The sequence below is a fragment of the Mustela erminea genome, chromosome 8 (assembly GCF_009829155.1).
Source record: "Mustela erminea isolate mMusErm1 chromosome 8, mMusErm1.Pri, whole genome shotgun sequence".
NCBI classification, from domain to species: domain Eukaryota; kingdom Metazoa; phylum Chordata; class Mammalia; order Carnivora; family Mustelidae; genus Mustela; species Mustela erminea.
The window spans coordinates 50,222,353-50,249,033 of NC_045621.1; the positions used below are offsets into that span (position 1 = coordinate 50,222,353).

General features: G+C 42.2%; 1 protein-coding gene and 1 long non-coding RNA gene across 2 annotated transcripts in view; both read left to right on the plus strand.

The window, feature by feature from the left end:
* The window catches only part of FMNL2 (formin like 2), a 319,987-nt gene that overhangs the window by 196,233 nt on the left and 97,073 nt on the right, over positions 1–26,681 (plus strand). Inside the window, 3 exon segments of the mRNA XM_032355571.1 lie at positions 10,581–10,661; positions 15,867–15,943; positions 25,642–25,725. Coding sequence (XP_032211462.1) covers positions 10,581–10,661; positions 15,867–15,943; positions 25,642–25,725 — 242 coding nt within the window.
* Positions 24,287–24,765, plus strand: LOC116597610. The gene is made up of 2 exons (XR_004288689.1): positions 24,287–24,469; positions 24,527–24,765. It is a non-coding gene; the product is annotated as an uncharacterized LOC116597610 (long non-coding RNA).

The window sequence follows — 26,681 nt, forward strand, 5'->3', positions numbered from 1 at the left end:
CAGCTTGTGAGTTCCTAAGAAAAACCCTCCAGGATTTTGACTGAAGTTGCGTTGACTTTGTAGATGAAGGTCAAGAGAACAAACATCTTAATAGCATTGATTCTTCTGAATGATGAACAGAGCATTGCTATTTATTTAAGTCTTTTATATCTCACAGGAATATTTGGAAGTTTTCAGTGTACAGGTCTTGCATGTATTTTCTTAGATTTATCCCTAAGTATATCATGATCTTCAATGCTATTTTAAGTGATACATTTAGAAAATAATTTTACTGGTTTTTCCTGGAGAAATACTGTTTTTAAACAATCTCCTACTGCTTCATTGACAGCCATATGGAAGAAGATAACTTATAATATGTCACTGCATTTTCAAAACCAAGTTCCATAATTGAACACTTTCTTAAAGGCTTCTGACTATAAACAGTAGTCATGGGTAAATGTTGAAGTTTAGTATTCTGAGCTTGATTCTTAGGTTTAAGTCTCTTCCTAAGGTAAATGAAAGCAGGTGGTGAGGGCCATGAGTAAGACCTAATGACTTTACTCCTGATTTTCAGCCTTTATGTACCGTTCATAAGGATGCTTTCCTTGCATGTGTCAAACACACGTTGTCTTCAGTGGAAGGCAGTTTCCTTCTCCGCCTCTTTCAGTGCCACCTACTTTGAGGGTTTCCTGCCTTAAGTTCTACCCTTTGCAAATATTACAATTCATTCACTGCTGCAAGCACCCCTTGAGATTCTCAGGACCCTGTAACTCTGTAACCATGTGGTTGCACACTGTTGGAACTGGGACACATGAAATTTCAGAGAATCTAATTGGTATAACTATACGCAGAAATCTGGAACACAAGTTTGCTATTCTTAGATAAAGAAGGTGTGGCATATAAATAAAATGAAATATTACTCAGCCAAAGAAAAGAATGAAATCTTGCCATTTACAATGACATGGGTGGAGCTAGAATGCATTATGCTAAACAAAATCAGAGAAAGACAGATACCGTAGGATTTCACTCATATATAGAATTTAAGAAACGAAACAGGCGCCTGGGTGGCTCAGTCTGTTAAGTGTCTGCCTTCGGCTCAGGTCATGCTCCCATGAGATAGAGCCTCGGGTCAGGCTCCCAGCTCAGCAGGGAACCTACTTCTCCCTCTCCCGCTCTCTCTGCTTGTGGTCTTTTCCTCTTTCTTTCAGATAAATAAATAAAATCTCAAAAAAAAAAAAAAAAAAAAAAGCAAAGGGGGAGAAAAAAAGAGGGAGGCAAACCAAGAAACAGATTCTTAACTATAAAGAACACTGATGGTCACCAGAGGGGAGGTGGGTGGGGTATGGGTGACATAGGTGATGGGGATTAAGGAGGAATCACTAAATTGTACACCTGAAACTAATATTACACTGTATGCTAACTCACTGGAATTCAAATAAAAACTTTAAAAATATTTTTAAAAATAGTCATTAAAAAGTTTGCCATTCTTTCAAATTTTTGAGTGATTGAAAAATACTAGTACTCTTATCTAAATCTTGAAATACCTAATGGTTTCTGCAAGACATCAAAGGCTGCTGCTGCCCCCCCCCCCAATCAGGATCAGGACTTTGTTATTTATTTTTCTTTTCTGCCCCCATGTTTTATTTGTATGATACATGGTTAACTCTGGAGACCTTTAAAAGATTTTCAGTATGTTAAACTTGTTTGGGAAGGCATCCTTAAGTAAGGTTTCTAGAATATGTAGTATGTGGGGGGAAAAGGTTTTCGTATTCTCCTTTTTCAGAGGAAGAAACAGTGAGACTTGTTTGTACCCCTTGCATTTTTTAGTGGAAGAGTCCTCCCCAGGGATTTTGTAAAATTTTCATGAAATTGTTGATTGTAAATATAGTTTTATAATGTAAGTCTGTATCTTTAAATATAACTGAAAATGTTTTGAAGTCTTTGCCTAACAGCAATATGCACATTCTCTTTGTAGACCAAGAGGGATTTAGGAATCCAAAGTAGCAATTGCACTCTAAAGCAGTAATTAATTAGTGTTAGTGTACAGAAGGACCTACTTGGGGAATTTAAGAAAATGTGGATTTTTGAGTGTTTGGCGAATTGAGTCAGGAGAATGTTTGCAATTTAACAAGCATCTTCAATGGCTTTAGATGCTGGTTTTTTGTAGTATATATTTCAAGAAATTCCAGGCTAAAAGAAGGGGGAAAGCTTTGCTCATGAGGGGAGAGAATGATGATTTGAAGATGATAGTAAAGTCTTTCCAGTATCAATCCAGCCTTCCATCACTCTACCCAGTCCTTAGATCGTCAATAGCAACAACAGCCCTACTTACTGAACATTGCTACATGTCAAGTACAGTCGTGGTTCAGACTTTGCTTAGGACAACATGCGATAATAAACTTTATTAAAAGCATGACCTTCTTTCCTAACAAATTCAATTAAAACCATTTTTAAGTTGGGAAAAAATGATGAACTGTGATAGGATTAAATAAACCCTATTAATTATATATCTGGGAGGGACTTTTGGGATGCTTTGTTGAGGAAAGACCTGTTGAACTATAAGAAACTTTTGCTAGTCTAAATAAAGGAAATTATTTGGACAAGTCTCATCAAAAGTTATTTTCAGTCTGAGAGCTGTAATGGAACACTTGGAAAGTTGTCCTCTCTGACCAGGAAAATGATTTCATATTCCGAACTGAAGAATGCTTCAAGACTCTCCAAGAAACTATGACTGTGGAATGAATCTGACATGCTGATTTTTCAACTCCAGTCTAGCACAGAAATGGCCAGCTTTTAAGGTTGGGGATGGAGAAGGGAGTGTTACATGGTATTCATCGTATGTTCCTCCACTGTTCGAAACCCCTTATTAACTTGCTGTTCTCTTTCTTATACCTATTAGCTTATTATTTATAGCCACCATTGTCTGTTCCAAGGTACCCATTAGATTCTTATGCCATTGTCTTTCTTAAAATGTATTACTGGAGCCCAGCTAAACCCACTGAAGTTAGTAGCACGTTCCTCATGCTTTTCTACCTTTGTTCATGGTTCCCATCTGGAAAACTTCTGTCTCCTGCCCCTCACACCCACCTAGGATATCTGTATACTGCCTGCCCTTTAAAACTCAATTCGAAAACCACTTTCTCCAGGGAAGTTCCTTTGATCTTCTCTGTTGGAAAGAACCTTACCTTTCTTTGAACTTCTAGAGGATCACATATGGCTCTTACCGTATTCAGCATTGTATTACAGCGATGTCTGTTGGGTCTCACAGATCAGATTTAATGCTTTAGAATGACTTTGTTTCATTTCGTGCCTTTTTTATGCAGTGTCTTGCCTAATATGTTACGGATGAATGAAATAATAAAATCCAAAATTTTTTTTTAACCTTAGTATTTTTCAGGTTAGTGCCTGGAAATAGAGGCCCACTTGTGACAGCAAGATTTAAGGTGTTCAAAGGCAGGGGCTTATTTAGCAAAATGTTTGCATCCAATAATAACCACAGGGACCCTTTTGGTCACAGCACAGCTTGAATTTGCTGGCTCTGGTAGTGGTTAGACAAAATTGGACTCTTATCTGAACTTGCTTTCTTGGCCATCTATTATTTTAAGTAGCTAGAGTCTTAATAATTTTTCCTCATTCGCTCTACATTGTCCTCTTTTTTCATACCCATACTTTCTGTAGGTGGGAGAGTCTGACAGCCTTTCTGAAGTTCCAGAATTTGTTTTTGCCTTTTTAGGGGGGAACATGAAATATGCATTTCCTTGGCGACTCTGGTACTCTCAATTTCTTAGGGAGTCTAGATCTATTTGTGTAGATGTTTTTATTTGTATAAATTGTTGGCCCTTTGAGAGCTGAGACGTTATGGGTACCTTAGTCTCTCTTGCTTAGGAGCCTTGGTGCTCTCGCCCACCCCTCTGTCCTCCCTGCCCCTCCCCCCACATACCTACATGCACTATTTCTTGGCCTCTGGTGAACTATGTAACTCATTTCTGTCTATATATAATATTCATGTGGTATTTTATTTTTGTATGCTATTCTCCCTATGCACTTGTGTTAGCATTATCCCTTTTGGAGGGTAAACCCCTTGAGGACTTGGGTTATTCCTGTCAGCAGAGCTCTGAAGAGCATTTAGCACCAAGCTAATGCTGCAAATCAGTACGCGCTAATGGCAGCGATACTGGTTGTAATTATGGCTCACTTAGAGACCACAGTTTGCTGACTCAGCCTTGGGAAATGAAGCCCAACTATTTGCAGCTTCTAGGAAGAAAAATCAAGTGCAGTGAGCTTATGTGCACAAGAGCAAAGTCCTTAGAATTTTCACTATCTAAAAATGATTGCAGGGGCGGAATAATAAAACATTAATAATGGCATAATGATGGGTACATCTAATTCATCCCTAAGGGTATTTCAGCAATTTTGGTAGCCCTGCTGATACACTACTGAACTAGCGCCAGTGACCCTGTGACAGTCCCCAGCAGGGGGAGAAACCCAGCAGTCAGCGCCTCCCTCCATGAACCATTCATTTCCCAGAGATTTCCTGGATGTCCAGGTGTCTTACTATAATTTCAGAATTTTAAGAATTTAACCTCAGAATATTAAGGTATAAGATAAATGCCTGAAATTCTGTTTGATTTTGGAGCTGCTTCTCCAAATACAGTTTATGGAGCGGAAATGCTTGTAACATGTTTGTCTTGAGTCCAGCTGACACCAAATTAACCTCAAATAATTTCTCATGTAATTATACACATGGATTGAGAGCATTCAAAGGATCAGAAATGTTTTTGCTGGATGAGTGGAGTGCCCAATTCCCAACCTTTATGCGGAAAGGCTTTCAGTGACAAACTTTATTAGACCTAGGTCGGGGATGGAGGGCATGGAAGAAGGCTCCAAAGAAACAGTTGAATTGCTTAGAACCTAAGACTGCCTGCCTTTGTGCTGAGAAAGTCCACGTTGCAGCACAGCTCATGAGTTCATGAGTTCTTGAGTTAACTTACAGAGTTAACCCAGTATCTGGCTGTCCCAGCCACTTCACTGAGTTCCTTTAAAAACGGCTCGGTTTTCCAACTTGGGCTGCAGTAGACTTGAACCCTTGTCATTAGTGGAATCCAGAAATGCTTTGTCTTTTGCTTATCTGCAGGACAGGCCTCTGTGTGGCAGGGTAACCTTCCTGGTAGTCAGCAAAGGGAGGGGCGAGCCACGTTAGCCTAAGCCTTAGTAGACTGAGGTAGTGAGAAGTGTGTCATTATGGCGGTCACTAGGCAGTTACAGAGCCAGGAGAGAGACCAGCCAGGCTTATCAGCAAATGTCCTTTAGCTACATGAGTTTGGCTAATTTATGTTGTGCACATATGTATGCCCTGGACAGCACTGACAATCTGCTTGATTTCAAACTTGAAAATCTTACCCCTAATTTATGAGCACTGTGACTTGTCTATGACAAGAAGTTTAATTCCTTGAATGTTATGAAGGACTGCGTGCCAAGTGTTCCTCTCTATGTACCGGAACTCAAAGAAAAATAGAACATTTTCTACCCTTTTAAGAGCTTTTATTCTATCAGAAGCAAGATGAACACACTTACTATGGTGTTGTAGAAAGAACAAGGTTCAGAGAGTCAGAAAGCTTGAGTCTGAATCTTTGATCTGATGTGTGTGTATCTGATTTAAGGCAAATCATTTCCTCTCTGAACTTGATTCCCCCATCTATAAAATGGAGGTGATCTCTACTTGCCTGAGAGAGACTTGCGTGAGCTGAGAGGTCTAGAGAGTACAGTAAACTATAAAGTGCCACTCAAAGACAAGTGAATAACGCTTGAAAAACAAAAAGTGCTGTCCAGGTGGAAAGGTGGTTGTGTTCTTGGGCTGGCCTTAATGAAGTCATTATTTAACAGTGAGAAGAAACTTTCAGATCATTACTAGAGAAATTAACTGCTAAGTGTCTAATTCATTAAAATGAAATACTGGCAATTGACATAGCAGCTTAATGAAGATTCTCTGATTATTGATTGGGAGGATGACTTGGTCACTCCATTGATCCCTTGCATTTACCTCGTGTGTCCCTCCATAAGTTGTGTTCTCTAAGAGGAGGGCCTTCCCTGATAGAGGAGTACCTCATGGAAGAAAGGAGTACCTTTTTCCGTGAGGGGCTTATGGTGGCTGCACTCCCTTGCCGAAGCCTCCAAACAAGCTCTCAGGGGTCCACGTGGAGGTGAGGTCAATATGTAGGGTAGTCAAGCTTCCAAGACTACAGACACATCCAGATGAGGTGCTGCATGTGGCAGTTGCCTTTCCTTGAGAGAAAAGAGTCCGTGATCCTAGATTTTTTTCCCTCCTCTACCTAACCCAGTGCAGTTTGTGGCTTAGTGTCCTGAATATGAAGAAGTAACTTGAGGCTCTTTGTTTTGAATGTTTATGGAGAAGGGTTAAAAACCCCAGAGCGATTGTCATTTCCATCCAGAAACATGCCATGAGGAAAGTTTGATCGCACAAAGAGATAGATGGCAGGGGTGCCTGGGTGGCTCAGTCAGTTAAGTTTAGATCATGATCCCAGGGTTCTGGGATTGAGTCCCGCATCAGGCTTCCCATTTGGTGAGGGTCTGCTTCTCCCTCTGCCCCTTCTCTCCAACTCATGCTTGCTCACTTGCTCTCTTTCTCTCTCTCTCTCTCTCTCTCTCTCTCTCTCTCTCACAAAGATAAATCTTTAAAAAAATTAAAGAGAGATAAATGCCAAGAGGGCAGGGTGATGGGATGCTGAATGATGAGACATTTAAAAGAAATTTGTATGTCACAAGTTCTTCCAAATGATATAAATTCACATTGACAAGTCACCATGTTATTTAGAGCATAGTTTTTATCCCTAAGAATAATTCTTCTAGATAATGGGACTCAAGTAGAGGACTTCATTTAATTAAGCTACTCACATCAGTGATGTTGAGCAAACACGTAACTGGTTATGAAAACAACCCGTGGGATCTAGCCGATCGAGAAGTGAGGATAATGGAAAACTGTCATCCCAAGGCATTTACGAGTTTCAATGCAAAGTCTAAAATTCTAATAGAGAAGAAGAAATTGTTAATTTAAATAAATATGCCAGTAATCCTTCCAAAGTCCTTTAGAGTAAATGTGTTTTGGCAAGGTGCTGACATTCTCCAGTGTACTCTCCCAAATGTTTCTGTTGTCCAAATGGCCGTATTGAAGACACAGAAAGAAAAGTTTTGATGAGCCAGATGCTGAATTTATAAACAGTAGCTCCTTTTGAGGTTAGATGAACAGCCCCAAGTTTTAGGGAAGTGACTGGATCTTTTGTATTCTTTCTCCATACCAGTTTTACTTAAAGCCCTGGATGTAAGCTGAGTTTTCTGAGAGTAGATATAACGTAGACTTACTATGTTGTGAAGCATCAGGCTTCTTAACATTCTGTTTGTAGAAATACGTTAGTGTATTATTCAAACAAGTGAAAAATGTGACTAAAACAGCAAATTTTTGTAAGCACATTTGAAAAAGTATGTATGAATTGTAGATTTCATCCATTATTTCAGGGGAATAGTTAAAAGGAAGTACTTAAAGGACCAATGAATGTCTATATTTGAGAAAGCCCCCTGGGTCATGACGATCTTGAGTAGGAAATGGAGAAAGATGCATTTGTTGATGGTCAAAAATGGAATTCACTAATTGTGTGAATGCCAACATGTTATATATGCTAGTCAACCAGATTTCATTATTTTACTTTATTTTTTTGAGGTGGGGGCACGTGAGTGGGAGGAGACAGTGGGAGAAGGAGACAGAATCTTCAGCTCCAGAATGGAGCCTGTTACGGGGCTCGATCTCACCACGCTGAGATTGTGACCTGAGCCAAAACAAGTTAGACGCTCAAACAACAGAGCCACTCAGGTGCCCCCAGATTTCGTTATTGTAATAAATATAGCTCTTCTGTTGTGAAGACGTTGCCTTAACAACAATCGTTAGGCATCTTTCAGCAACCGTCCACAGATTCAAATTTAGGTCCTCAAATAACTACTGTATTAGCCAGAGTTAAAATTCAGTGAGTTTCAGGGCGCCTGGGTGGCTCAGTTGGTTAAATGACTGCCTTCGGCTCAGGTCATGATCCCGGAGCCCTGGGATCAAGTCTCACATCGGGCTCATGCTTAGCAGGGAGTCTACTTCTCCCTCTGACCTTCTCCCCTCTCATGCTCTCTCTCTGTCAAATAAATAAATAAAATCTTTTTAAAAAAAATTCATTGAGTTTCATGCGTGAGGGAACTTAACGAGGTAGAAGTTTGTTGTCGTGGAAGGGAGCACAGTTGGAGTTGTCCCTGGTCATAGGAATTTTAAATATAGTTAATAAGATTATGCTTTTAAAAAATATAAGTTTTCTTGATATTCTAATATCTCTGGCATTACTTATTGTCATGCACAAGGTTGGAAATAATAACTGGCTTCTAGATAGCTTATCAGTTCATTTTTTGGGATTTTTTTTGTGATTATTTTAACCTTCAGCTGGGATATTGCTAAAGCCCTATGGCAGTTGGATCCGATCTGGTTCCTTAGTGAAGTCATGGTGATTCAAAATAAAAGTGGGGGGAGGCTTTATACATAGACCATTCGATAGCATTAGGAATGTCAAACATTTATGAATTGTTATTTAGAAGTTGCTTGCAAAATTTGGAGGAATAATTAGAAATAATATGCTGGGGCATGTGGGTGGCTCAGTCAGTTAAGGGTCTGCCTTTGGCTGAGGTCGCAATCCCAGGGTCCTGGGGTCAGCCCTGCCTTGGTCTCCCTGCTCAGCAGGAAACCTGCTGCTGCTTCTCGCTTCTCCGCTCATGCTCTCGTTTCTCTCTTACTCAAATAAATAATTGAAATCTTTAAAAAAATAGAAATAATATGTTAATCTTTTTGTTAATAGCTCTATTGAGATTCAGTTTATGTACTATGAAATTCCTCATCATTTTTAAATAAAGGGAAAATATGGACAAGTGTCTTACTGTGAGTCCCTTAATTATTAAAGCATTTTAAAAGCAAAACATGTTTTCTCTAATAAGATGATCTTTTTTATAGTAATGAGATGATTTTTCAGCCTTTCTAAAGCTGTAAGCAAGCAAAACCTGAGTGGACCAGGAAGGATATTGTGGTTCCCTGTGTTGGAGAAATACAAGTTTGTAGAGGATAAACACATACTTGAACATGTTGGCTAGTTGTCAGTGTTGCAAAATACTCCCAAACTCCGCTGTGGCATAAGCAATAATCAGATTAGAATTACTAGAAAAGCATCTTTTGAGGTTGTGGATAGAAGAGACCCTAAGAATGGTTTTGATTTCATGACGAATCTTAGTTTTTCCTTTTAGAGCTGATTCATTTAAACTTGTGTGTGTGTGAAAGGTAGCATAGGTCTGGAAAAAGTTGTGAAACCTAAGACGAGCATCCTAAGCAGGGTAAAGCCAGTGCCTGTGTGACTACCACATGATGAAGAAATCGAACCTTGGAGCCCCTTGGGATCACTGGGCATTTTCCTTCCCCCACCTCAGTCCCCTGTCATTTTAATACGAAACCGCTCTTTCCCCACTCCCTAGATAAATATGTGTGTATCAGCAAATAAAACAGCTTATGTATGTGTCCCTACCATTAACGTTTAATTTTGCTCGTCCTGTGAATCCATAGAAATGAAATCACATTCGTTCTGGCTCAACATTAGGTTTATAAGATCTGTCCATATGGGAGCATGTAGTACAGTTTGTTGGTTTTCGTCGAAATATGGCATACCATTGTATGAACATAATACGAGCACTTAGCCATTTTAGAGTTTGTGGGCATGTACCCAGTTTTTTACTACTGCTTCTTAGGCTGCTTTGGACATTGTGGTCTATGAAAGCTGACACACATGGGTGTGAGTTTCTCCCAAGTGTGGTACCTCTGTGCACAGCCTTAGCCTAAGACTTGTTAGTGACGCAGACTGTCTGGTCCCACTCCAGATCTCCATTCCCATACCACCTTGGGGTATATATTCTGGTTTCATAAGCTTATTTCAGTGACTGTGCCTTTGTTAAAAACATCTCTGGGTCTTCTGCTTTGGGACTGCCTCATGTACGCGTTCATGATCGCATCCGTGCATCGGTACTCCTGCAGACCGCATACGCTCACTTGTCTCTTAGCAGGAGACTCTTCACTCATTTTTGAAACAAATGGTCTTTACCCAGTTTGAGTGAAGGTTTTGGTATGTTTGAAGACTCCTATTCCCAAGAAAAGGAATGGCCCACATTGGAGACGGCCCGTAGACTATGCAGTGGCCTGAAGACCTGCTGAAATGGGCCGCGGACAGAGCCAGAGCAGGGCTGACAAACCCACTTGTACCGCCGACTAACTGCATCATCTTAGGGACGTGGTGAATTTCTTGGAGCTTTGCTTTTCTCCTCTGCAAAACGAGGATAGTATCATTCACTGTAAAAGTTCAAAACCCTCCACAAGCCGTGCAGATACATAAAGATCATCTGTGGGGCCACATTCTTGTGGTGGACGGGCGTCAGCCGTGGGTCAGCCATACTGACCTGTTGGAGTGTGGCCGACGCTTTTGCCTCCGTGAGTCTCATGCTTTTTACTTTTGTGCTTCCTGCAGGAACGATTCCAGGTGAAGAATCCTCCCCATACATACATTCAAAAGCTCAAGGGCTATCTGGACCCAGCTGTAACCAGGAAGGTAAGAGGGATTTGTTTTCACTCCTGCTGTCACTTCCTCGTGAGTGTGCACTGGAGGGGACCTTCCTTCCTCTGCACTGTCGCCTCTGTGGGAACCTCCAGGAAACCAGTCTCGGGAGACAGACACCATGAGGAATAAAGAAGAAAAGCCATCCTTCTCGTGCAGGGGTGTGTTTGAGAGTGCTTTCCTGAGACGGGAGTCACGTACCTCTGATGGGTCGTGAGTCACTGCCATTTCCAATTACACAGGGCAGTGAGTCCAGCCCAGAGGTGTTCAGGCCCCTGGAGAAAGCAGCCTTAGCGAAGGGAATACTTGTCTTTCATGCCTTGGTGCGTTTCCAGAGGCCTTGAAAAATCAGTGGGGCTTTGTCATCCCAGCTGTGCACTCACATCCTGTGTTGATGCTATTAGCCGCTTCCCCCGGCCTCACCCTGCCCCCGGCCCCGAGAAGGTAAGGAGAGAATAGCTGATTCCCTTCTCAACTGACTTTCTCCCTTTACAAACAGGCTGTGCTTTGTGCAGCCACACAATTGGTTTAAACCGATGCCTTGTGGTAAAGCATGTAGCCTGGCACAGCCCCGCAGGCTGGGCTCGGTCCTGGGCTGTCTCCGCACCGATCTGTCCTTACTCAGGATGGGTACGGGCACTCTTCACCAGAGAGCACTTGTTTTGGGGTTGACCTCCCACGACTCCTGCTTTCCAGGCTGCAGCAGAAATAACGAGAGCTGAATTCCCTCTGTTGTTTCGGGGTGGGACTCATGAGAGAAGAAAGGCGCACTTTTCCTAGTTTTCCGCTGTCTCCAGGGCTCTCGTGATTTTTTTTTTTAATCTTTTTCTTTAGCTTCTGCTTTTACTCCAAATATCCCTCTGCGCCCCCCACCCCTGACTCACTGCCCACCCCACCCCCCATCCAAAAAAATAATCAAGTAAATGAGGACAACTATTCCTTCCTTTTGGAAGTTTCTGTGCCTGACACGGGACCAGCAGAAGAAATACGGTCTGGGATGATGATGACATCCGGCTGTAGACTTTGGCGTCGGACTGTGAGGCCGCCGCCTCTTCTGAGAATGTACCTGTCAAAGTATAATGATCTCCGCTCCCCCCGCCCCCAAATATGGCTCACACATGTTTCTTTGCTTTAAAGAGCTTCTGTCTGGCCCCCAAAATGAGACCGTTGCCTAATTCTTACTCACCACTTTCTCGCCTCCTTCCCCAAGGATAGAGCTGCCTTCAATGTCATCAGCTGACAGAGGGTCAAACGAAGGCACCCTCCCCCAAAACACAATCCCGGAAAAAACAGGAGGTTTTGGGGGCTGTGCCGCTTTAAGGGAGCAGCAAGATTCTACTTCAGAAATATTTCGAGAAATCCCTGCAGCTTGCACACCCTCGGGCTGGGTGGCTTGGACCCTGGCCTTCGGTACCCTCCTGGGCAGCTAAGTAAGGCAGGAACACTGGTGTCTGTGTCCAGACTGAGTGCGCCTCTCATACACAGCGTGTTCCACCCCTGTAGAATAATTCTCTCCCTATTCGACAGACTCTTAGGAGAAAGGGGAAAATAAGAAAACTCCCCGAGAAGGCTTCTCAGAGTCCATCCCTAAGTGCTGTAAGGAGATGCTTGGAGGGAACGGGATGCTTTCTCCTGTCACAGTTCCGGTTCCCTTCGGGAACAATGATTCCTTAGTGAGGCAAAGGATGTAAGGCAAATAAGCTGCTTAGTTTTGCTCCATTGCAAATAGCTTAATAAAGGACAAAGACAAGGATATCTGTTTGGGCTGACCTTCACTTGTGAAATCTTGGCCCCAGACTGCGTTTGTTCATCTGAGTGGCCTGGTTCGGTCTGTGCCTTGCTTTTCAAGATCAGTTGTTCAATTGAGAAGAAAAAAAAAAAAAAGAAAGAAAAAATGGATGTTGGATTAACCACCTCTGCTTGAGCAAGATTTCTGTTGGGAGCTGGCAGGAAGAAATGATCTGTTCAGCTCAAGCCTAGAGAAAGGAAATTTTGCTTGGAATAAGGCAGGCTTGCAGTTAGAATGGGTTTAAAATTTTCAGCTATAGTGCAGTGGGGAAGAGGGAAGATTTCCAATCCAGACTTTCAGCTAGAGCCTGTCCGGGCTGAGTCGTCTTCCCCTCACTGTGTCTGGAGTCCTTGAATACCTCACTCATTTATCATTTGTTCACACCGGATAGAGGATATTTGATTTGCTGTCTTCTAAAAAAAATCCTTCAGTATATTCTGTTTAGCTTTTCTTCTAAATAGCTTTAAATCTGGAACCCTGGAAACCTGGGCAGGGAAGGAAGAGCCTAAATGAGCCATCTCTGTGAGCAGGACTCTTCCACAGCAGTCGCCTCGTTGAGTACTGGGGGCTGTTGGTCTGTGACCTGGGAGGGTGTGCTCAGGCCTAGTGTGCAAGAAGGTGGCATAGGGACCGTGAAGAAAGGAGGGGGTATGCTCTGCAGGCTGTGCAGTTGTGAAATGAAACCTTCTGTGGGGATCTCCGGGCCTCCTTTGGGGGGCTCATCCCTGGGTCTGCCTTTTATGGGACAGGGCCAGGGGACGGGTGCACACGGCTCACTGGTGGTACCTGCTCCTTGTCGCAGCTCCCCACAGGCATGTGATCTGTCTTTGCGGTGTTTCGAAGCATGCCGAGTACGTTGTCAAAGTGCAGAACGTTGGCAGTCATTGTTAATGTGTTAGCGAGGTGGATGCCAAGGCTTCTCTATAGCCCCGAGTCCCGCTGGCGGTGGCCCAGTTCCTGAGAGAATGTAACACAGGGGCAGAGTCCCTTTGGTTTTATCTGTTATCATGCAGTTGCAAAAGTGTAGTGACTCCCAAGAAGTGTTATCTGCTCCTGTTGTCATTCCCAGTATCTCCTGGTGTTTCCGTTGGAGGTCTTCTGTTTTGATACATGCCTTTTAGTCCTTCAGCGGATTCTTTTCGGGTTTGCTGTTGTGTCCTTAGTGCTATGCTGGGTGCTTTTGTGGCTCGTGGTGACCTTTCCCCTGAGGACCCGTGAAGGCCACCAGGAACCAGTCAGAACTGGGTAGGAGGCAGGGCTGGGAACGCTGAGCTGCTTTCTCAAGGTCACAAGGGCAGGCTGTCTGACATCCTGCACCTTGGAAGTGGTTTCCTCAGCTCTGTGGCCACTCTGCCTCATCAGCAGTCCTCGTTGCTGGAAAGCTCTCCAGGGGACAGTCGGGTGTCCCTCCAAAGGATACACGAAAGAGGAGGGGTGTGGCTCTTTTTTTCATTGCATTGGGGATGCTTTAATTTCATGTATCTGACTACACCTGGATTCTAACAACCGAGAAGGTCTTTGGAGTTCCTTAAGAATGGCAGCCAGGTGGAAACTGTGAGACTGTTGGCTTCCTTGGGGCCTTAGTAAGGAGCATTTGCGGGGAGAGGAGAAGAGGGTGACAGGACCCCCCCCCATGCTGAGCGGGGTCCCAGTCTTCATCTGGACACCAGGGGCTGCCTGGCTCTCCCCACCCCACATCCTGCTTTTCCAGCCTTCCTCCCTTCCTCCTTGTCCTTGGATGCCTTCATCTTTGCACCTGGATGACTCTCTTTCCACTGCAATTGTGGCAGCAGAGAAGGGTCCCTAACATCCTGAGCTAGAATTCCCACAGCCTTTTTTTGGAAGACCATGTAATATGCAGGTGGTTTGAATTCTTAGCACAGAAAACATGGAACTCTTCCTAGAGGGCACAGCCCATCAAATGTCCTACTTCCAGAGTGGCCCAGAAGTTCAGTTAATATAAATACGTGTTTCTGGAAGAAATTGTGTTCCAGAGAGCCCGTGTGCATCCTGACCCAGTGATATGTGGAAATCGTTGAGAGTTGAGAGGATAGAGAAGCATACATTTACTGCCGGAGGGGGATTTGTTGAAGAAAGAATGGCCTGAGGGAGTTCTGGAAGGATTTGTGGGATTTTGATGGGCCAAGGAATGAGGAAGGGCATTCCCAAAGTAGGAGGGACCTTCCAAATGAGGGCACCTGGGCAAAGGTAGCTCTGAATGCTTATTCTTGGGAAATGTTAGGTTTTGCAGAAAATAATTAACATAGCAGTCCTGAGATGGCTACCTTAGAAAGACCAGCTTCCCAGAGTGGCTGGCTCTTGGTCGGCAGCTGGGGACTTGCATTTCAGGAGAGTTCATAACTTTCTTGATAAGAATGATTCACTGTGCCAACAATACGGTGCGTGCTGAAGGCCTTTTTGCTTGAGGGAGTCTGGACTTCTGGTATGTGCTAGGCAGAGGATGCTGAAGTGTCCAGACTCCCGTAAAAACTCTGGGCACTGAGTCCCTGGTGAGCTTTCCTGGTGGACCCATTTCACAGATACTATCATTTGTGATTCCTCTGGGAGAAGACTGCTGCAAGCTTTTATTTGTTTTCTTCTGGACTTCAGCCCATGCACCTTTCCCTTTGTTGATTGTACCTTGTATGTTTCTGTTGTAATAAGTCTTAGCTATAAGAACAACTATAGGCCAAGTCCTAGGAGGGAGTCTTTACAAATCATTGAAATTAGGGTGGGGGGAGTTTCAGGAACCCCCAACACTTGGGCATATTGGTAAATATTGTTGTAGAGAAGGGAGAAGTAGCCTACTTACTCAAAGACACCTAGTACATGAAATAAGAAAAATTTCCTGGTCCTTTCTCATAAGCTGACTTTCATGATAAAACAATTTGTGTCCTTTGCAAAAAGAAAGGTGAGAGAAGCCCACTTTATTTATTTATTTTTTATTTTAGCATTTTTTTTCTTTAAAGTCAATTAATTAACATACAATGTATTATTGGTTTCAGAATAGAGGTCAGTGATTCATCAGTCTTATAAAACACCCAGGGCTCATTACATCGTATGCCTTCCTTAGTGTCTGTCACCCGGTTACCATATTCCCCCACACGACTCCCCTCCAGCAACCCTCAGTTTGTTTCCTGTGATTAAGAGTCTTTTATGGTTGGCCACATTCTCTGATTTCGTCTTGTTTTATTTTTTCCTCTCTTCCCCTATGATCCTCTGTTTTGTTTCTTCAGTTCCTCATCAGTGAGAGCGTACGATAATTGTCTTACCCTGATTGACTTATTTCACTTAGAGAGAAGCCCACTTTAAAAGCAGAGATATTTTCATATTGGGGTAAACTTATTACTAATGGCACTTAACAGCAGTTGATAAAATGTTTTGTGAGAATATGTGTTCTTGAATTCTAGAAATTCAGACGGCGTGTTCAAGAATCCACACAAGTGCTAAGAGAACTGGAAATTTCTTTAAGAACCAACCATATTGGGTAAGTGTGCCCATTTCACATTTGGCTTTAAGGCTTTTGGACACTTTACAAAGTGACTGAATCGTATCCAAAGAATTCAGCTTCCTTGCTAATCATTGTAAGTCAAGAGACTGAGGTTTAGATGGGTGGAGCGTTTGTTGGTGCTCGAATCGCTCACTGTGCAAAAGTTCGTAGAAGCAGAGCAGCCTTCGATTTGGGCTGTTTATAACAATCCTAAAATTCTTTGCTTGGATGCAGTGATAGTGCTTGGTCTCTTGGGTGCGTGACCATTCCTGGCAAACTGGGAGCTCCCACCAGGTAATGAACTCAGATGCTGGCTGTCTCTTGGCTGTCACAGAAGTTCTCTGAGCTCGTTCGTTGAAGCTGCTTTATTGTCCTTTCTTCAGTTCCAGAAGGGAAGAGAAGCTGGGATGATGTCCCCTTCTACCCTTCATTGCCCTGAATTGTTCTGAGTCTCTTCGTCTTGCATTCCAAAGTTTTTAGGACTGGGAGTGTAAAATCCATTCCAGAAAGTAAAGCTTGGGAAATCTCAATGCTAAGCATTACTGAGAGTTTTTTATGTGGCTTGCTTCTAGCAAGTACAACTTTGAGCATATGCTCCCTTACTCCTAGAACAGCATCATTGTACAGTGCCTTAGAATAACATGGCTTATCTCTGTGGTGGGATACCGGGTATCCTACTTTGTAGTTTTAGTTCTTCCTAAAGTACCTCTTGGACGGACATCCAGCAAGTTATTCAGCCTCTGTGCATTTTGATTCTTTGAATTTAATGGCAGGAAGACTGTAGATGTTTGATCTTTCAGAACTTTCTCCCGTGACATTTTTTGCAGATCTATTGGAAATGAAGTTTTGCATGTATGTTATGGTATAGTTTAATAGACTATTCCATTAAACAATATACTACATAAATAATAGTTTACTTCTACTTAAGACTATTTTAGGTATAAGCCAATAAAATGGTTAATTTCCACAGTGATTTCAGAATAAGCTTTTTAAAATTGTGGATCTGCAAGGCTAATTGATACATGATGAAGCTTGGGTGAGAACGTTCATTTCCTAGAGGATAACTGTACATTTGTCACCTTGAGAATGAAGTATTTGGAAAAGAACTGATTTCTAAAGTTGATAATCACTTTGTTTGAGAAAATGGGCTATCAAACAGTGGATCATAGAATCATGACTTTAGAACCAGAAGAGAAATTAAGGATTCCCTAGTTCTTCATTTTACAGATGAAAAGCATTTGGGAGCAGAGAAGGTGAGTGACTCCTGCAAAGTCCATGACTGTACAGCCCAGGTGCTGGGGTTCAAAATGCTATGTTCTTTTTCTTATGTAGTTTAATCTGGCAGCTCTTTCTTGGAAAGGAAGTAAGATAATCAGGACTCTGGGATCAAAGCAATGAGGCTTGTCTTCTGGGGGTGAAAGTCGTGGTGATTTAATACAGTTGGGCATCCAAGCTTGGGAAATACAAATACTTTCCCGTATTTGGGGATCAGGAACTAGATTCCATTTGGTAAGGTCCAACCCCGTACTGTTGGCACTTGGGATCAACAACGGTGGAATGAGCTACAGCCAGGGCTTCTCAAATTGTCGATGAGCATTTCTTCAAGCACTGCTGAAATAACGTGAAATTGACCATCAAATACCAAAGCAAGACAGTCATTTCCAATACAGAGTTGGCTGAGTAGAAGAGCTGTGGTTGGGTGGGAGCCAGTGCAAATCTGTAAGCAATCGGAGTGGTGTGCTGTTTTGGATGCTGTAGGCATGTTGAACGATTCTCACATTTCTTTCTTCTTGAGCATCTGAACTTTCCCTTTGTCTACCACCTATGTGTGAGACTTTCTGAAAGCTTTGGCTTTAGCTGCAGAAACATTCATGGAGGTGCCTTGTCTGGTTGTATGCAACCACTTATTAGCCTAGCCTTGTGCAAAACAAAACCACGCACACCAAGGTTTGGACCTGTCTCTACTGTCCTGAAAATCCAAGCCTGTGCCGGACCCTAATTCTGAAGGAAATGAACTCGCTTGACCTCGTTTGATAGGGAAATCTTCTGAATTATTCAGTAGTGTGAAAATAATCAATTACTACAGTGAGGAATTCTTGGAATGCAATGGGCTATCTAAGGGATTCATAGACTTTATTGTACTCTCTTGAGGTACCGTATTAGAATGGTAATTGGGTGCCCATTGGTTCAGGTTTTGCCATGCCCTTGATTAGTTATTAAATAAGCCACTTAGCTAAAGTACATAAATTCTTTGTATTTATTTACCGTGTGACCTAAGTTAACTTCTCATCTATAAAATGAGGATAATGATATTTGCCAATAGAAATGTTGCAAGGTTAAATGAGATAAATTTATAAAAGACCTTATATAGGGTCTCATACAAATATTGACTCAAAATATGATAACTATCGTTAGGCTTGTTGCAAGCAATATTTAATCAATAATATTATGTATCTCTAAGGAATTCCATACAGAGATTGTACTTTCTCTCTCTAAAATGACCCTGACACCTAGGAGATCGCAATTCCCAGAAATGAAAAGGAAGAATTACATTTAAAAATCTACTTGTCCTGAAGAAGTTATTCCTGGCACACACTTGTGTTTTAAGTTTAAAGTCTGGGGCTTTGCTGAGATAACATTCCAGGCTACAGCTTTGTCAAGTGAAGGGTCTGTTCTGAGTTTTGATATAAGCCAAAAACTCTGTAAATGGAGCAATCTTCTAAGAAAGAAAATTAATTTTCTTTGAGCCAAATTGAAATAAGAATTGGACTCGAAAAAATCTTATTCATTTACCCTTAGGAACTATAATAATAGATAAGAATTAGATGACGACTAATCCAAGCCCTTGAAATGACTCAAAATACCATTGAAAGGAGCCACACACTGTGAGAACACATTGGCTCTGCGGCGTGAGTGGGCACATGTCATGATATTTTGGATGTCAGGATGATAAGAGTCAAGGGGTGGGGATGGTGGTGAGCTGGATAGGTTTATGGGCTTTATTCCATGGCACTGAGGTATAGCTTCTCTCTCCTTGGAGGTACTCTATTTTAAATAGAGCTCTCCATTATGATAGAAAATTGCTTTTCATCCTGAGTGGGAGAACATAGAAGTTCTGAAAGATGCTCATTTCACTTTATCTCACTGGAGCTGAAAGAATGGGCCTGAGGTTGTGGGAGCAGTGTGCCAGCTGGCAGGGACAAGGTTTGTACAAAGGCGAAGGAGCCCGGAAACTCTCAGAGAAGGTCTGTCTTCCCTCCTGCATTTCCTGGTGTCTTGGTGACCCAGTTCTGGCTGGGCCAGGCCAAAAGAGAAGAGAGGAGTAAGGCTGGTTTTAACGGGTATACAACATGTCTGGGGGATGAGCATATCAAGCGACCCTATAATTAATTCATTCTTTTTTTTTTTTTTTTGACAGAGAGAAATCACAAGTAGTCGGAGAGGCAGGCAGAGAGAGAGAGAGAGAGGGAAGCAGGCTCCCTGCTGAGCAGAGAGCCCGATGCGGGACTCGATCCCAGGACCCTGAGATCATGACCCGAGCCGAAGGCAGCGGCCTAACCCACTGAGCCACCCAGGCGCCCATTTAATTCATTCTTAGTTGTCGAGTCTTTGAAATCCTCAAGATTGCTATCTTATCATTTATTAAACATGTTCAGTGTGTTATTTCTTACAAAAATCTTATTATTGGCCTTTACCTCTGAGCCTGTTTTATAGATGAGGAAACGGAATCACTTATTAATTATCTTGCTCCAGTCCCCATAACCGAGAAGAAATGAGATTTGAACTTAGATACGTTCCGATGTTATCTACACTGGAAGTTATTAAATTTTTTTGATTTAGGACGCCTTAACTCTCTTAAATTATTTTGAATCCTAATCTACTTTTGTTTATATGGAGTTTTTTTCTCTTAATGTTTACCATATTGGAAATTTAAACCGATAAATGTTAATTTTGCTTATTCAATCGAATTTAGTATTTATTTTAAGGTAAATAATATACATATATAAATACAAAATGGTAAACATAGCACAGACAACATATTTGGTGAAAAATAACTATTTTCCAAAGCAAGAAGGAAAAATTAGTGACAAGGATGGGACTGATTTACATTTTTACAAATCTCTTTAATATCTGGTTAATAGAAAGCGGCTGGATTCAGATTTCTTTGTCTGCATTTGATTTGTTGTAATATGTTGTATTGTATGCAAAGATATGTATGAGGAAAACCTGGCCTTACACACATACGTCACTTGAAAAAAGTAGTGTTGTTGTTGTTGTTGTTTTAAGATTTTATTTATTTTTTTGACAGAGATCACAAGTAGGCAGAGAGGCAGGCAGAGAGAGAGAGGGGGAAGCAGGCTCCCCACTGAACAGAGAGCCCAATGCGGGACTCGATCCCAGGATGCTGGGATCATGACCTGAGCTGAAGACAGAGGCATAACCCACTGAGCCACCCAGGCGCCTGAAAAAAGTAGTTTTTAAATAAACTTTTCTGATTTTTGTGGATATTCTTCTTTGATAATATACCATCCTCCAAGGAGCAGTAATTAGAGTTCCTTGCAACGTGGGATCTGAAATGCTATCAGTGAGCTTTTGTACTTTGTTAAATTAAAATTCACTGTGCTGTTTTGAAAATTGAATAGGTCTTTCTACCCAGGTGTAATTTTGAGTAACATCATGAATTGGTCTTCTGAAAAATGTTGTTCACTGGGTTATACCGATCTTTAAAAAATGGAGACATTTTATTCTACAATATAAAAACAGTCGCATTTGTTAATAATTACCAGTCTCATCTGAATATATTTTAAGTACCAGGAAGTTGTCAAGCTTGTGGTCAATACAAGTGTTCCAAAATATTCCTTTTTTTTGGTGGAAACCTCAAATTTTATCATGGACAACAAATACCATCAGTTCTTTTCCTCGAGATGGCAAGCTCACTTCATTCACTTTTGAGAAAATGTCTGTCAAACACCCAAGACAGAATAACCACAGTTGTTAGTCATTTTACATTTCATGTAAAAAACAACAGCTAGTTCAGTCTGTAACTCAAACAACTGCACAGGTGCTTTTCCTGGAGACGACTGTGGTCCTAGGGTAGGCAGCAGAAGTACTTTATGTGGGCTTTCCATTTTGTCACATAGAAAATGTAAAAGATATAACCTCAAGGGACAGGCATTAGTAATAATGCATAATTTTCATTGCTTCATTAAGAACCGTTTCAAATGAAGCTGACTTTTTGTTTGCCTTCCAAGGGCTTGGTGTGAGAACACAATAAAGAGGTGTACTTTGGCTAGCTGCAGTTTTATCCACTATTCCTTTTGTACCATCATGCAGGTGCCAGCACTGTGAAAAGCCAGTACGATCTTAATATTTTTATGAAAATGGTTGTAATGTCACAAACCCTTCAGAGGGTCTCGGGGCCTCCTAGTGCTGTGGGGGGCTGCGCTGAGCCCCAACTTGGGATGCAGTCTTGCAGGATAGATTTGGTAGCTGATGCTGAATCTGGGGAATGCTTACCTTCTTTCTCTTGCTTCTCATGATTTTTTTTTGTTTTTCATGATTTTTCAGCAGCTGCAGTTTCCAGCCTGTGTTAGGAGTGCCTCTCTAAGGAGACAGACAAAAGGAGTTCACCCCTTGTCCCTTTATCTTGTGATCTTGGGTTTGCTTTGTTTGATCTCAGAAATTTGGAACCAGAAAGTTCCCTTGAGACTTCATTTTCTAGATCAGAACAATGAGATTCTAAAACTGGTGGTGGGGGCCGAGGAACAGGGCAGAGAGAAACCAGCCTCTCTGAAACAGCTTTGACCTGTCTACAATAAAGCAGTGACTCTTGTGTCTGCACTCAGATCCCTTCCTTGAGAAAGACTTTTTTCCCCCAGAGCTATTTTTCATTATCATGGTTTCTTCCAGCTCCTGAGCCCCTGATTTGGAATTTGCCTAATTCAGATTTACAACATATGGTAATTACCCTGAATCTGTGGGGTACTCAGTAAGTGATGCGTGCTGCTGGAGTCAGAAACGATTCTAGTTTCCAAAACCTATAATCATCCAATTTGAAACGGTGTGCGTACTGGCAATATGTAAAAAAGTGTGTGGAGCATGCACAGAAGTGAAAAATGGAAATTATTTACTAGAGGAACCCTAAATTTATGATATGTCATTGCATGATCACCTGCATAAATCTACATAATGGGACATCCATTTTTTTTATGCCTTTAGATTAAAGATGCTGCTTTGAAAGTTGCCCATTTTTCATCTTTTTTCTTTTTTTTTTTTTAAAGATTTTATTTATTTATTTGAGAGAGAGACAGTGAGAGAGAGCATGAGCGAGGAGAAGGTCAGAGGGAGAAGCAGACTCCCCGTGGAGCTGGGAGCCCGATGCGGGACTCGATCCCGGGACTCCGGGATCATGACCTGAGCCGAAAGCAGTTGTCCAACCAACTGAGCCACCCAGGCGTCCCGCCCATTTTTCATCTTTACCCATTTTCTTTCTATATTGTTTTCCTTTCCCCGGAAGCTGACTCTTACCTCTGTTCTCTCCCACACAGAATATCCCAAGTGTGGTGGAGACAGAGATTGAGAGAACCAGAGGGGGGTGGGGGAGGTGAAGAATTTTTTTTTTTCCTGTAAACCCGTCGTAGCCTTTTTGCTGCAGTGACTTTGCTAACCTGGTATCATTGGACAGAGGAAATAGGTAGTCAGCCGTGGTGGATTGTTCTTACTCTTTCCTAAATCACCTAGGGGTATCTGGGCCAGATCAAAGACGCAGGGAACATCACATGGCTTAGAGAAACAGGGCTAGCTGTGTGGAATCGAACCTCTCAGAGGCAGGACCTGATACATGCTAGCCGACTGGTTAGGAACCGTGCCCTTCACTTTCAACATTGTGTTAAGGCACTTACGCTCCAAGTCAGCGAGTGAGGGTGGAGGAACCTAGGAGGGCATGGAGATGAAGCAGGAGAAGCTCATAATAGTTTTTATCCCTGAATCAAAATACATGCATATTAGCATTTTGAGTTGAGAATCGTGGCTCTGGATGTACTTGGCTCTTTCCTTCCTTCCTTCCCTCCCTTCCTTTTTTTTATTTTTATTTTTTTTTGTATTCTCTTCTGTGAGTCATTTGCCTTCTCCACTTTGTGGCCAAACTCCCTGAGTTGGAGGTGCTGGCAGTTGAGACCATGACAGGTCCACGGACTGTCCCGGACCATCCCTACTTCTTAGGGGCCGTGTGTCTGGGAGGTCAACCAGAAGGCATTACAATAGTGGTGGTTCTCAGCTCCTACACTGGAGTGTTTTTATGAGCCACTGGGATAGAGAACGTGGGACTTAGATGACTCTGAAGACTCTGGAACGGAGGGCGACTTTGCATTCTAAAGTGAACACCCCTGCACCCAGCCCCGGGGATTCCCGCCACACACCTGTCACTTAGGGCCAGCCACAGTGGTGTGGTCAGAGCCCCAGACCAGGGCCACAGGGAAGCCTTGGAGAAGCTGTTCAGAGACTTGAGTTTCAAGAACGGCTAGTCCATGGATTTCATAGTGAGTGCCGGCCTTTGTCTAGTCTCCTACCAGTTATAAACAGAAAATGTGTATTGTGTATATGTGTGTGTTTACCTCTTTCTAGGCTTCTAATTATTAGCACTTAAAAACGTCTCATGCCTCCTGAGATCTAGTGGTATAGAGAGAATCATTAAAATAAATTAGCCAAAAGTATCCTGAGGTAGATGCCGTGAGCTGGTGTATGTGCTGGTCTGGAAGGGAAGTTTCAACAGGACTGAGAACCAGCTCTCATGAGGCCCGATGGGTGGTTCTTTTGCTTGCCACCTCAGGTTTTTTGTTTTTTAATTAACGGGTATTTGCTTCCGTGGGGCTGTATTGGGTGCCTACTTTTTGTGATAGCCTGCCTGAGGCATGTGAGGGAAAATAAAGAGATAAGCTGTCTGTTTTTCCTGCTTTGCTGCCCTCTGGAACTCCCTGCAGGCCTGAGTTTGCATCCCAGAGTTGGTAGAAGTATGAGAAAGAATGAGCTTGAGGGTAAAACAAAAGAACAAACAGAAACAAAGGGGAAGGAGCCCCCAAAAGAATTTTAAAACAGGCATCCTGAGTCCACCAGATTTTTTTTTCTTCCTTTAAGACAGAGATTTTGAGGGTCACCTGGCTGGCTCAGTGGGTGAAAGCCTCTGCCTGCGGCTCAGGTCATGATCCCAGAGTCCTGGGATGGAGCCCCACATTGGGCTCTCTGCTCAGCAGGGAGCCTGCTTCCCCTCTCTCTCTCTGACTGCCTCTCTGCCTACGTGTGATCTCTCTCTCTCTCTGTGTCAAATAAATAAATAAAATCTTTAAAAAAAAAAAAAGACAAAGATTTTGAGGGGTTGCTCAGCCTTAAAGTTAAAATTCGATTGTGGTGTTCTCATAGTTTATAAAACTGACTGTCGTGTTTAGAGCAGGTGGGGCTTTTTTTTGGCTTGGTGTTTATGGAGGAAGGCAATCAGGTTGGGAATGCATTTGGCTGATGTACCTCAAGGTCCATTTCTGCTGACCTTTTGACTTATTATTTGTTGAAGTCTCAAACCCAGAGAAGGTTTAATCAGGTATCATACATTCTTCAAAGAGGAATGTCCTGGAGGAAATCTGCAATGGGCGGTGACAGGTGCTTATCTTCTGTACCTGAAGGTTCAGTTTGACCATGGGGCTTCATTGTTAAGAGTTACTATGAAGTGTAATTGAAAATGAGTAAAAATTCTCAGTAAACTGCATTCAAACCCACCACTCAAAGGCAAGGTGATATTACTTAAAATGAATTAAAAAAAAAAAAAAAAAGAAGACATGATATGTCATGTCTTGGCTTTGTTAATGGTATGTGGTGCCTGCAAGTTTTTAAGAGGTTTTAACATTCATGGAAAAAATTAAGCAGATCATGATCCCTATTGAATTTCCAGGAACCCCTAAACACTGGTGTCTCATTGGCTACTTGAGTGTTTTCGATGGCTTAGTGTGCCAAGAAGGAGTTGAATGTGGACTTGGAATCACGCCTGGATTTCAGTGTGCATGTCGTCACGTCCCGGGCCTGCCACATTCCCCGTGCAGTCTTGGCTCCTTGAACAGGCTGTGGGTCACTTGTGGTGGAAAATGTACAGTTAGCAAGTTCCTTTTTTTAGAATACTTCTTACACTTTATGCTAAGTCTCCCAAGTAGTAAAATGCAAGGGAGATGCAGGTCTACATTTTGCCCCCTCTTCTTATACATTGAAATGCTGTAGTTGTTTTTGTTTTTGTTTTCCAAAGATTTATTTATTGTAGGGAGAGAGTGGGGGGGTGGGGAGAGCAGAGGGAGAGAGAGTCTTGGAGCAGACACTACCCCCTGCTGCCTCCCTGCCCCCCCAACACACAGTGCAGAGCCCGGCACTGGCTCCATCCCAGGACCCTGAGATCATAACCTGAGCCGAAACCAAGAATGAGATGCTTAACTGACTATACCATCCAGGTGCCCCAAAATGCTGTGGTTTTTTGGTTTGGGTTTTTTGTTGTTGTTGTTGCACTATGGAAAAGTTCCTTCTAGGTGTGATGGAGTCTAGGCCTTCCTCCATGACTCCCTTTCAGTGAATGTTTCTGGCAGAACAGTAACAGCGTTCCCTGGGCTCTCTCACAGCAGACCGTGTGATGAACCTCTTTAATAATTGTCTTTATTTTTTGACAGATGGGTCAGAGAGTTTCTGAATGAAGAAAACAGAGGTCTTGATGTTCTGGTGGAGTATCTGTCATTTGCACAGTATGCGGTAACGTAAGTAAAACTTGGCTTGTTGGCTTTTGAATTTCTTGTGGTCACAGAAGATGGAAGTGAGTGGCAAAATTCTATACCACACCGAGGGGAGAAACCCAGAAGCAGATGTTGTAAGGTTTAAGGAGGCTTGTTTCTACTCAAGTAACTAAAAGCAAATCATAGAATCATCCATAGAAATGCTTTTAAGGCAAAAGTAAAATAGGGAAGTAAAAATCACCCTTAGAGTGCTTATTTTCAAAAGTGCTTTCCTTAGTGCTCGGCTTACATAAATCCATATGGTAGAGGACCCTGGCAGTCACTGAAGGAGGTGTCAGATGTATTGCTGAGTGAATAAAGCAAGACACAGAAAAGAAACTTTTTGTTAAAAAAATTATGTATATGTATATGTTTGTTTGTATTTGTATGTGCTAGTAAATGCAGAGAAAATGATAGCAGATATACCAAATCAAGTAGGACTGGAAAAAGGAATTAACAAGAGGCTTTTCCATTTTCTACTTTATATGTATTTGTGTTGTTTTGACTTACCTTTCATCAGGTGAAGGCGGAAAATTGCAAAAGACCAGGAAGGAAAATCAATTTAGTTAACCTTGTTTCTTGTTAATTCATAAAATTTTCCCTTTTGCTAGGCTTCTGGAGGAAGAAATTGAAAAGTGTACATTTGGATGCGACATTCTTTTTGCATTTACTTCTTTAATCAAAGAATATTGCAGTATCCACCGATTCTCTTTCTCTCTGAGTCTCTCTCTCTCTGTGTCTCTGTCTCTCTCTCTCTCTCTCTCTCACACACACACACACATACAGACTGAGGAAGTAATACTGTATTTTTAATTTGACCGGAAGACATTTGGGTGCAGGTGGTGTTTCTGCCCCTGTCCCCCGCCCCAATGCTTCTTTTAAAAGCAGTAACTTGTTTTTTATATTGCATCACTGCAAAGAAGTTCTAAGACTTAACCAGA